The following is a 12,507-nucleotide window of genomic DNA, read 5'->3' on the forward strand; positions in this document are numbered from 1 at the left end:
ATAATAATAATTAGAACAATACTTTACTATTCATTTACAACAAATGACCGAATCAATGAATAGAATCAATCAATCAAATACTTAAATCGATCGATCAATCGATCAAACAATCAATCAATCAATCAATCAGTCAATCAAATGAACAACCTATCTTTCTACCTCTAACCTATCAATCAATTCACTTACATCCCTTCCTTAAAACAAAAAAAACCAAATATATAACAACAAAATACAACACTACAATCAATACAACTCTTAAATAATAATAGTTCAACTTAAAGTTAATTATATTATCTATTATAAATATAATATAAATAATATTAACTTGGTATCTCTAATAAAATTCTGTAATTAATTTATCAAATAAATATATAAAACTTTGTTTTAATAATATATTTGTTATTACGCTATATTTGTTTATTAACTTTTAAATAATAAACATTTAAAAGGTTATAGTTTTTAATATTGTTTTGTTTTTAGATAATATATATTATATTGTTTATTGTTACTGGTATAGTTTTTCTTTTTTTTTTTATTTATTTTGGTTATTTAATTTATTTGTTTGTCAATTCTCTGTAGAGAGATAATTTTGTCAGACTACCTCCACAAAATGATGAAAGTTGATCGCAATAGTTGTTGATTTGGTTGGTGAGCAATAAACTGGTGACCTTTGATGGTGCGTGCAATGGTTTGTTGACCATGGAAGCGACGTGAGCGGCAATCTCTTCTTCTTCGACCTTTTGTCCTTCCAATGTCTTCTTTTGAATGAAAGAGTTACGAATGAACTGTTGTTGTTGGTATTGACGTTGGTAGTTGGCAACCTTGCTAACCTCCTGTGAGAGCGAGTCGACGCAGTCGGTCATACCCTCGACGACCTTCTCCAAGTAAAGATTGTTACCGATGTTCAAACGGTCGAAATTCGAGATGGAATCGTCACGCAACTCGTAGAGCAATGCGTTGATGAGCTGTGCGTTGTGGATACGGATGGGAATCTGCTCAAAGATGTCGGCGAACGAGAGTGCAGCGTTGTCCATACGCTCACGGCTGTACGGGTGGTTACGGAACAACTCCATAAAGGTGGTGGTCAATCGGTAGCAACGCAACGAGAGTGTTCCTTGTGCGGTCTTGATTGGATCGTACACGAGCAACACACACTTCTGGTTGATTGCCGATTGATATTTGTATTGTGTTTCGATGACCGATTCGTTGAAGAACGAATTCAAGTAGGTTGGGGTGTACCAACCGACTGTGTTTGAATCGATATTGACCTCACGCAAGAAACGCATCATCTCCAACTGATACTCTGCGATGCCACCCTCGTTGAGATCGTCCTCTTGGTCACGCAAGTTTGGGAATGGGAAGCAACTGCTCACCTCCAAGCTGGTGCCAATATCGATACCCAACAACTGTCCTGGTACCAACTCTGGCAAGTACTCTTTGCAGTTCTTGATGATCTTCATGACGACGATACCATCGATTTGTACGACATCCAACTTTGGATTGTTGAAATCTGCTTCGATTTGTTGATCTATATTCATCTTTTTTTTTGATTTATGTGTGATTCGTTATCGATCGATCTTTATCTATCTATCTATAAAAAATAACAAATATATATAATATATAAATCTAAAATAAAATCAAATTGAATTAATTTTGATTTATTTATTATTTCTCAGTCTAGAATTGTCTTGGGGGTGTGTAGACTCGCTAAAAAAAAAGCTGAAGTTGTTTTGAAAAAAAAAAATAGAAAAATGAAAAAAAAAAGCCCGTTTTTTATGATCAAAAAAAAATACAATAAAAATAAATAAATTGTTAATTTATATAATAATCATAATTTGAAGTGCAAAAAAAAATATATTAATATATCAATTAATCAATCATCACCATCATAATCACTATCATCACCTTATTGTTTAATTAATTAACATTTTATAAAAACTAAAAAAAAAAGTAAAATAATAATAATAGATATATAATAAATATAATATATAGACATTAGATCAGATTAGAATATATTTTTTTAGATATTTGATCATATTATTTTTTAGTTTAAACACAATTGATCAATTCTTTTTTGTTTTTTTGTTAAAAAAAAAAAAAAAACAAACAGTAATATATAAATAGATAAACAAACATGCCTTTAAATAGAACTATTGTTGGTATGTATATTTGCAATTGGGTTGAATAATCTAATAATATCTAATATATAGTTATGTTGTAATAATGTTATGTTTAATCTAGATTTCATCGAGAAATCACATCTTAAAACATCAAAGATATCACTGCTCAATGACTATCGTATTGGTATAGATGCAATGCATTGGTGTCTACCGAAGCTACAACTAAAGGAACCATTCCAAATTACAATGGGTGGTGCTCCTCTCACTTTATATAATGTAATTCAATCTGAATTAGATAAATTCAAGTATGTTGTTGTTGTTGTTGTTATTGTTGATTAAGAATTGAATTGAAGCAATCATAATGATGATCATCATATTAACATATTGTAAAACTTACTTTATCACCTACCACCATTGTTATTGTGTAGAAATGCAAATATCAATCCATTTTTTGTATTCTCTGGACTATCGATTATTAAAGACAGAAACAATCAATCGACACAAGCACATCAACGTGCAGGTCGTCTCAGCACTGCTTGGGAAGCATATTACAAAGCATCGTACCAAGCTGCCGAAAAACAATTCTCTGCTGAATCAGGTAAATATGAAACAACAATAATAGATAGTTTATTTCAAACTACTACTACCATTACTCTTTTACTTATCTTACCTAATATTCAAATCATACACTACATACATATATAATCATAACAGAGAAAACATTATTATTACAATTCATTCCATCGATTGTTGCATTTTTCAGACAGAACAATATCGAATGTTTCAAAGCACCATTCTGGGCAGCCGCACAACTAGCTCTATTCTCTGATCCCACTCAGAAGAACTATCTCAATGCCGTTTGGGGTGGATACGATCTTTTATTATTTGGAGTATATCGTCTCATTGTTGATATTGATTTCGAGGTATGTTATGTTTGTTGTTTATTTTTTGACTGTTATTTATTTATTTAAACATCCAATTGGATTATTTATAATATTAATATTTATTGTTATTGTTATTATTATTATTATAGAAAGGAGTATTTGAATGGGTAGATTTGAAGATGGTTTTACAAGATTTACATTTGACACACGATCAATTTGTTGATGCCTGTTTATTGTCTGGATATGAGTTTTGTCCGATTTTCAGAACTTTCCAAAATAACTTTAATAACTTGGTGCATTTCCGTGCCGCTTGCGATATGGTCAGACAATTCCAATCGGGTATCGCCGTCATCCAAGATCACAGCTATCTCTTCAACACTGACAAGTACATGGAAGCATTCATGAAAACCAAATGTCTTCTTCGCAACCACATGGTCTACTACACCAACTGCAGTTGTGAACCATTATATAAAGATTTAACATATCAAGTGTAAGTAATATATTCATAATTCAAACAAACAAACAAACAAACAACGAAAATAACAAACTTTTTCTTATTAATTAATAACAGTAAACCAAGTGATTTAAATTCAATCTTTGGACCAAGACTTCCAAATGATCTCTATTTCTACCTTTCACAAAGTGTAGTCAGTCCTCAGGTTATTAATAATCTAATTAGTGGAGTGTTGTTTGAACCGTATCCAACTGCCGATTCCGAGGAGTACCGCAGAATGTTGGAGTATCTAAAGGAAATCAGAACAAATACTCTTGGATTGTTGTCGTGCACTCTGAACGAGGAAATCAGTAACAAGTCCATTAGAAACATCCGTTGGTTCGAGCCAAAGGAAGAGGAGATTCAACACTCAAAGAAACTGTCGACCGTCTTTGGCAAGCAGGCAAAACCATTCAATCTCACACCAGAGATGAAGCAAGTCATTCAATCACTAAGCGGTTCCACCACTTTCCAAACTGTTGTCAAGTGTTTCGAAAATGCAGTCGCCGCTGCCGCCGCCGCCACCACCTCATCATCATCAACTCCCTCCACACCAACAACAACCACCACCTCCTCGTCAACACCAACAACATCAACAACTTCCGCATCTACTTCACCATCCATCGTCAACTCTGATACTCATTCAAATGGTACTCCTAAAGAAAATAGTCAAGTAAGTTCATTATTTCATTCAAAAATAATATTAGATTCTTATTAACAAATTTATCATATGATAGTTTAAGGAACCAAATGAAGCATCATTTTATATTTATTATCAGACATTGGTATTGATGGGATATATCCAAGATGGAAAGCTTACAGTTTTTGGTAAATTGTTGGCCAACATTAAGAATTCCAAGTTTTTGGAGGAGATTATTTTGGTTATTGAGTTGATCAGATCACAATGTATCACCTCTGATAAATTGAATTTCCATCCAAAACCAACTTTTGAAGGTCCAGCTACCAACGCATCCGCCGCATTACTCTCAAGAATACTTAGTATTTTACCTTCTACCTTGGATGTATGTATCTTTAGTGAGAAATCAAATCAACTACGTTTTAGTACTAAATTACAATTCTTTTATCATTAATAGAATACACCATGGGGAGGACCAATCGATCATGACTTGATGGCATTCCATGAGATCTCTAGAACTCTCTACAAATCGATTAGAAATCTTGTTGAGATTTCCGCTCTTTCCAATTTCCTTACACACAAGATCGTTTTGGAGCCATCAGAGTACTCTAGCTTCTCGAATAACCTGCCGTTCTTTGTCCAACCAAATGCCAGTATGGGATTGATGGCCAAGGGTATGATCCTTGAGGATTTGTTGATCGAAGACATGGAGTCGATCTTCCCCAACTGTATCTCCATCGAGAAGGATCTCGAGAGAGCCACTGACTTCCTCAATGAAGTCATGCAAATTGTAAAGACACTCCACACCGAATCACTCGTACAACAATCACTCTACGACAATTTTGTCGAAGCAGAGTCCATTTGGAATAGAATCAGAAAAGATCAAATTGAAGACCTTGAAGAAACCAGACAACAACAACAACAACAATAATAAGAATAATAGAATCAAAAGAAATATAAAACCACTTTCAAAAAAAAAAAAACAACAATCAACAAAAACACTTTGAATGATAAAGATATAACTAATTGATAATACATAATAATAATAATAATCTCATTCATAATTCAACTAAAAAAAAAAAAAAAAAAAATTACCAACTTAATTATTACTAGGCAACTCTAATAACTACTTACCTACCTAACTTGACAAAAGACATCTAATTATTGGATAACTTCAAATTACTAGATAGAATAAAGATCTTTTTATTCTAAATAATTAATATATTTGTAATTTAAGTAATGTTATTTTGTTTGTTAATCTTAACAGTTTCAATTAAATTCAACCGAAAATGGTCAATTCCAAATAACTATCCCCCTAAAGATAGAATAGTCACCTGTCACTCCCCATTTACTATTTTTTGTTAATCATTTAAATTATTATCAAATATAAATATATATTAATTTAATTTAAGTAAATTGCAATATTAAAAGATTAAAATGTTAATAAAAACCAAAAAGTTGGAAATTCACCACTATTTTTTTTATCATAAATTCTTTCAAAAATTAAAATTTTTTTGATTGACTACACAATCAATAAAACCACATCAATCATAAACAGACTTACACACATACACACACAACACACACACACACTACTCAGGTATCATAAATATTTAAGATCGTTTAGGTTTTTTTTTAAAAGTGATAGTATTTTGTGTTTCTTGTTGACTGTAAAGATTTTTGGGCTTGTTCAAGTTGATCAATTTCATCAGCACTTTTATCTCATCAATGTTTTGGTTGGATGATGAAATCCAACTATCTATTAGTTTGGAAAGAAAATGTCAACTCTAGAGTGTGTTTTAGGGCGTTTAAAACATGATCAATATCATAAAGGATAAAAAGATTCAACTCAAGTTGAGTGATCCATCTAAAGTAGTAAGCACAATACGATACAAGCACCAAAAACTATTTTAATAATAATAGTGATGCCCTGAAAAGATAGAATAATCATAATTACTCTATCTTTATATTTTTTAAGAAGGAAAGGATGAAAAAGAATGTTTTCATCAATTGGAAGAGCAACAAACAAACATATAAATATCAGCATCTATATTCATTATATTTATATATTTATTTATTTAATTGAAAAAATTCAAAAACTAAACTCTTAGAGAAATATGTTAAAGATATTATTTATTTGTTTATTGTTTATCAATATAGTTTTTGGTGTAAGTTATGATTATATAGTAATTGGTGCTGGCTCAGCAGGTTCCATTGTATCATCTAGATTGGCAAAGAATGGAAGTAGTGTTTTGGTTTTGGATGCTGGCGAAGAATCTGTACAAACCCAAGGATTAAATGGTCAAGATGTTGCAGGAACACAAGGTAAATTTAATTAATAAATATTAATTAAAATGACAATATTTATTAAATAATTAATAATTAATTTAGGTACATTTAATTCCAAGAATACATATACACCACAAGTAAATATTTACTTTAATCTTTCTGAAATAATATATAATTTTAACATTTTTTTCTAGAAAACATTTACAAAGTATGATATTCCTTTATATTGGAGTAGTGTTTACTTGACTGGTTTGAATTGGGATATACCGGGAGCAGGTGTGGCCAAAGTAACTGGTGGATGTGGAATGCACAATGGAATGGTTTTCCAGAGAGGTCAACAAGCTGATTACGATGGTTGGAATGTTGGCGGTTGGAATTGGTCGAGTTTGTTCCCCTACTTTTTGAGGATAGAAACTATACTGGACCCTGCTTTATCGGCATCGACCAATCATGGACATTCCGGTCCGATCAAAGTGAAAACGATACCTTTCGACCAAGAAGGAAATGATTTCATTCAAGCATCGGCAAGTGCAGGCCTACCATTCAATTCCGATTTCCAAAACGATGTTCGCGACGGCTGTGGCTATTTCCAATTCAATATCGACGAACATGGAATTCGGTCATCGCCATTCCACAAGTATTTGCTGCCTGCACTGTCGCTTCCCAATATTAAACTGATAACCAAAGTAACGGTTCTGAAAATCAATTTTGTTCCATCATCGACTTCGGGTGGACCACCAACTGCACGGTCAGTACTTATCCAATTTGCTAATCAATCCACCACCATATTCACCGCCAACAAGGAGATTATATTGTCGGCCGGTGCATTGAACACTCCAAAGATTCTAATGAATAGTGGAATAGGTAATTCTACGTATCTCGGTAGCTACTCTTCAAAGATTCCAAATGTCTACTCTAACCTTCCGGGTGTCGGAAAGAACCTACAAAACCATTTCCTCGCATTTACTGTGTGGGCTTATAATTCTCCTGAGCAACGTCCAACTTTCTACGACTTGTTTACCGAGACCAATAAGTTTGAAGCAGGTACCGGCGATAGTATTCTGGCAACGCCTGGATTCAGTGTTGGCTGTTGGCTACGTCCCAATGCATCGGCAGTTGGAGTGAGTGAGAATGTAATGCTCATACTTCCCGGAACACTAGGATCGACCACACCCTATCCAACGCTATCGATTGGCGTGTCGATATCCAAGCCGAAACCTAATAACCACTGGATCGGACTGAGTAGCAACCAAACCGGTAGTGCCAATGACTTTTATACGAAATCACCAGAGCTTCATTTCTCGCTGTTGAATGACAATGACGATGTGCAAACGCTGATAAGAGGCATATTGGAGACACGACGTGTCATGTCTTATCCGCCAATGAACAGTAAAGCATCATCGATATCACCGCCGTTGAGTATCTCTTCGAATTCCGACTTGTCAGACTGGGTGAAAAACAATACGATCGCTCACGACCACTGGTGCGGAACTGCCAAGATGGGAGCACCTAGCGATCCGATGGCGGTTGTCGATAGCCGTCTCAGAGTGATCGGTGTCAATGGATTGAGAGTTGTCGATGCATCGGTTATTCCTACCATTGTTAACTCGCTAGTGCATGCCACTGTAATGGTAATAGCAGAGAAGGGTGCCGATATGATATTAGATGATAACTATCAGCCTGGCTCCTCAACAACAACAACAACAACTTCCACAACAACAACAACTGGAGGAGGTATTCTTACACTATCATTGACATCTCTATCATCATTATCTCTAACATCACTATAATATAGATTGTAAAAATAAAATAAAATTACACAAATAAGTTTTTAAAAACAGAGTAACCAACAATTAATTGTCTTGTTTTTTTTTTCAAATAATTTTGATTGCGATTGACTGTGATATCATTTTTTTGCTTTTTGGTTCAATATTAAATGATTGTTATCAGCAAACAAAAGTAAAATAATATTGAAATTATTATGTCTTTACTCTTTATTTGATTGTACAATTCATTGTAATTTCGAACAATGCAATCACTATTGACCCACAAGTGTAATCATCAACCCAACTAGTTCATGTATTTTTTACCAAAATAATTCGCAAATTTTTAAAAAAAACTAATAAATTTTATTTGAATAAAAATTTACCACATTGTAATTTTTGGATAAAATAGAAAATTACCCCATTTATTTTTCAAAAACAAAAAAAAACAAAATAAGTGTAATCTTATTGGGGGTTCCATCTCTTTGGCAGTATGACTTTCTGATTAAAAAGATTTCTTTTCTTTTTTTTTTTTTCTTTTTTTTTTTGTTTTGAAAAACATCAAGCATGTCAATTAACTTATAAAGTTCAAACTATTGCCAACAATATCAGTAATAAAATAAATCATATTGCAATTTTTTTTTTTAGAAAATATATAAATAAATTAGATAGATAGATAGATAGAAAGAAATGCCACAGTTTTCAAATTTTAAATCAAATAAATATACATCGATCACCATATTAATGTTGATAGGCATATTGGCATTGGTGATTGCGGCATGCGTAACTGGATGGTACCGTGTAAATCAACAGGTGGGCACTGGACGTTTTGCAAACTACTATTTCTATCCTACTCAGATAAAGAGTACCATTGTACAAGATGGCAATGAAGTATCGGCTATCGATTTCGATTGGGGATCAAGAGAATTAACAAAGTATGTTATTTACTTCAAATGAATGAATGAATTCATTCCTTTTTCGAAACATAATATAGATAGACTAACATATATCAATTAATGAACAACAGTTCACATCAGATTATTAATGCTTGTGTTGCAATGGCAGCTATTTCATGGCTGGTCTATTTGGCTACAACGATTTTAGCGGTGTTGGTACAGATTGAAGTTGTTCAGCAAATTGGAAGTATAAGTGCATGGTTGTTGGTGAAGATCATGATTATCATTGGAACTGTATTGCTTTTGGTATCAGTTGGTATTCTCGGTGGATTCACACCGGCAATGCGAAAGGACATCAACAACGCCAACACAGTCACCGACGTATTCACTCCTTGTGTTGATACATGTGAATTCCACTGGGCTGGTTCAAACAATGAAGTAAAAGTAAATAATATCACCATATAATCAAAATATTTTTTAAAGAGTTTATTCTTACTTACTTTATTACTTTCTAATATGAATTACTATAGTATGGACCATATACAGGATGGATTATTGCAATCGTTACATTCTTTTTTAGTGTTGCAGCAAGTATATTCCCATGGTTCTTGAAAGATACTGGATTCGGTACACCCTCAGCAACAGCTTAAAAAACTACTACTATATATATATTTATAAATTATATCAAACTAAACATTATTTATTATAACAACAAACAAGTCTCTGTCATCACTAGTGTAATAATAATTCAATCAAATCAACCAACCAACCACTATTCAAGTATAATACTTATCAATCAATCAATCACACAAACAATCAATCAATCACACAAACAATCAATCAATCAGTTAAGTTTATAAAGCTTAAAGTGTTTGTTATAATTGTTGTTATGTAAAACCAATCTAAAACCAAGAGTTATAAACTTTATTTAAATTGGACTACCACCAACCAACATCAAACAGAGATATCTTTATAAGTAGAGATAGATTTGGAAAGAGATTTAATTTTTATTTTATTTTATTTTTGATTGGAATTCATGTTGCTTGCCAATAAAATGATACTTTTTTTTGAGATTGCATTAATCGTAGATGTTTATATATATATAATTGTTAGTACAGATTCTTTGAACGAAGGCACAGGTCACTCTACTGAGTTCATATATAAGTTAAACGAAGAATATTAACTATACACAGCCGTGAACAGTTTGAATCTAATAATATTATAAGAAAATAATAGAATTTCTATCTCGTATACAGATTATGAAATTAATTTATTTTATGAGAGCAAACAAAAACCTTTAGAAAATAAAAAGAAAGCCTTCAGTGATAGATCAAAAAAAGTAAAATGGAGATAGAGACCTATTATAATAGCACAGATTTGGAAAATCAACAATAAAACAGACCATAAAACATTCACCCACTTCATATCGGAATCAAGATTAGCAGACCGCGAAATCACTATCATTGAAATCATCTCTAAGATCGTTCTGGTTTTACGATATATCAAAGTAGAAACAAACTTCGCTGCCAACTGTCTAACAGATTGCGATTCATTTGGAACCACACTCAAATTCGTGCCCTGTACCTTCGTTCAAAGATCTGTTCCAACATTATATTTATGATAATATAACATAACATAACATCTCATTTTGTAAATAAATAAATAAAAAAAAATAATCAAAGAATATTTGTAAATAAATAATAAATATGTATTTTTATGTATTACAAAGATTTAGATATTTTTTTTTCATTATTTTTTTTCTTTGTTTTGTTTTTTTTTTTTTTTCAAAAATTTTTTCATTGGAGTATCCTTGCGTATGTTGTCTAAAAACTAAACTTAAAAAATATATATTATTGATTGTTATTCGAATGTATATATTATACAATTTATTATTATTATTATTATATATGTTTAGTTTATAAAAATAGATAGATTAATAGGTTAAATTAATAAGAAAGAAAGTAAGAAAGAAGAATAGTTAGTAAAGAACATTACTTTAACAACAAAAGTAGTTGAAGTAAATAGTTTAGGTTAGTTTGTTAGTTAGCTAGTTAGTTAGTTAGGAAACAAACATAAAGATAGATGAAGGGTGGCAGCGGTAAGTTTGATGGAGGTGTTTCATCACCAAAGTCAAATGTACTGAAGCGTATCAAAGATATCTTTGGTGGAGGAACTGCTGCTACTGCTACTGGTAATTCACCATCTACAACAACAACAACAACCAGTACAGCTACAACAGGATTGGATGGAGATGAGCACCATAGTCATCATTATCACCAACATTCATCTCATGGCAGTGGTAGCATTCTCCGATCAAACTCTGAGATTGAAAGTCTCACCGAGAAGTTTAGAATGGAGATTGTTGCAAGTCGTACAATGAATCTATCACAGCGGTGTGCATATCTCAAAGAGATTTCAGAGTGTATCAAGATCATGCGTATCGATCAAGTCAATCTAGAACAGATTTGGCAGTCGGTATCTGATTTGTTACTTCCACCATCACAGATTTCAACAATAGGAACAGGAACAACAACAACAACTACTACAGCTACAACAACGACAACAACTACAACACCAAATACAACAACAACAACAACATCTTCATTATCAACATCAAACAATGAGAATATACCGATGGAAGCACAGATCATTGCATACAATGTGATGATGGCACTGATAGAGTCACACTATGGAATGCTAAGTGGTTCGATTAAACGTGATATCTTCACTATACTCCAGTCATCGAGTTCAAAGATTCCAGTGTCTCTTCGTATAAGAGCATTGGCAGCGCTAATCAAAGGTGGACGCGACATTATACCTTTTGAATCACAGATAGTAGATCTCCTGATACACTGGTTGAATATTATCAATTCATCGATTAATAGTAACAGTAGTAGTGGAGGTGGAGGTAGTGGTGGTAGTGGAAACAGTGGGAACAACTCTGCTGGCAATGCAGGACAACAGTCGGGTAGTGCAGTCGCTGTGATGGCAAGTGGACAATCCAGTGGAGGAAGTGGCGCCGGTAATAGTGGTAGCGGCGCTGGCAGTGGTAGCGGTGGTAGTGGTAATCTGAGTGACTCACTCAACTCAATCCTCAACGAATTATTCATCCTCATCGAAGGAGTATTGCGCTACTCTCAGAGAATCATATCGGAGGGTGACATGGCTTCGCTCATTAACAACATCTGTTTGATATCTAATTCCTCTACTTGTGTTGCTGTCATTGAATGTTGTTTGTCGTTCTTTGATGTCGTTTCCAATTTGCTGTTGGTTATTCCACCACCTTGTATTTCTATGATAATCTCTAGTCTGAGTCGCACGGTAAACATTGACATTGCTTGTGACAAGTCGTGTACTACGATGCAGCGACTTCTCGAGCGTTACACTCACCAGGGAATCAGCTCGCTTTGTGCCATACTAAACGA

At 33.1% G+C, this 12,507-nt stretch overlaps 6 protein-coding genes across 6 annotated transcripts; 4 read left to right on the forward strand and 2 right to left on the reverse strand.

The window, feature by feature from the left end:
* Positions 1–554: 554 nt before the first annotated feature.
* Positions 555–1,538, reverse strand: eIF3s3 (Mov34/MPN/PAD-1 family protein; the record flags this gene model as incomplete). Its single annotated transcript, XM_020579669.1, has 1 exon — positions 555–1,538. One exon carries the CDS (start codon positions 1,536–1,538, stop codon positions 555–557), a length of 984 nt encoding a protein of 327 aa, XP_020430344.1.
* Positions 1,539–2,134: 596 nt separating this feature from the next.
* PPL_08869 (MKT1 family protein) lies at positions 2,135–5,065 on the forward strand (the record flags this gene model as incomplete). Its single annotated transcript, XM_020579670.1, has 8 exons — positions 2,135–2,159; positions 2,242–2,425; positions 2,549–2,718; positions 2,835–3,043; positions 3,154–3,494; positions 3,576–4,170; positions 4,277–4,519; positions 4,592–5,065. 8 exons carry the CDS (start codon positions 2,135–2,137, stop codon positions 5,063–5,065), a joined length of 2,241 nt encoding a protein of 746 aa, XP_020430345.1.
* A 134-nt stretch (positions 5,066–5,199) lies between these two features.
* On the reverse strand, positions 5,200–6,191 carry PPL_08870 (uncharacterized protein; the record flags this gene model as incomplete). The annotated part of the gene is made up of 4 exons (XM_077398166.1): positions 5,200–5,203; positions 5,269–5,291; positions 5,318–5,342; positions 6,166–6,191. The coding sequence occupies 4 exons, from the start codon at positions 6,189–6,191 to the stop codon at positions 5,200–5,202; spliced, it is 78 nt and encodes a 25-aa protein (XP_077254266.1).
* A 60-nt stretch (positions 6,192–6,251) lies between these two features.
* On the forward strand, positions 6,252–8,213 carry PPL_08871 (GMC family oxidoreductase; the record flags this gene model as incomplete). The annotated part of the gene is made up of 3 exons (XM_020579671.1): positions 6,252–6,459; positions 6,526–6,560; positions 6,618–8,213. 3 exons carry the CDS (start codon positions 6,252–6,254, stop codon positions 8,211–8,213), a joined length of 1,839 nt encoding a protein of 612 aa, XP_020430346.1.
* A 663-nt stretch (positions 8,214–8,876) lies between these two features.
* Positions 8,877–9,732, forward strand: PPL_08872 (uncharacterized protein; the record flags this gene model as incomplete). The annotated part of the gene is made up of 3 exons (XM_020579672.1): positions 8,877–9,121; positions 9,214–9,526; positions 9,613–9,732. 3 exons carry the CDS (start codon positions 8,877–8,879, stop codon positions 9,730–9,732), a joined length of 678 nt encoding a protein of 225 aa, XP_020430347.1.
* A 1,432-nt stretch (positions 9,733–11,164) lies between these two features.
* On the forward strand, positions 11,165–12,395 carry PPL_08873 (uncharacterized protein; the record flags this gene model as incomplete). Its single annotated transcript, XM_020579673.1, has 2 exons — positions 11,165–12,314; positions 12,391–12,395. The coding sequence occupies 2 exons, from the start codon at positions 11,165–11,167 to the stop codon at positions 12,393–12,395; spliced, it is 1,155 nt and encodes a 384-aa protein (XP_020430348.1).
* Between the last annotated feature and the right edge of the window lie 112 nt (positions 12,396–12,507).

The sequence above is a fragment of the Heterostelium album genome (genome assembly GCF_000004825.1).
Source record: "Heterostelium album PN500 unplaced genomic scaffold PPL_scaffold9, whole genome shotgun sequence".
Classification (NCBI taxonomy): domain Eukaryota; phylum Evosea; class Eumycetozoa; order Acytosteliales; family Acytosteliaceae; genus Heterostelium; species Heterostelium album.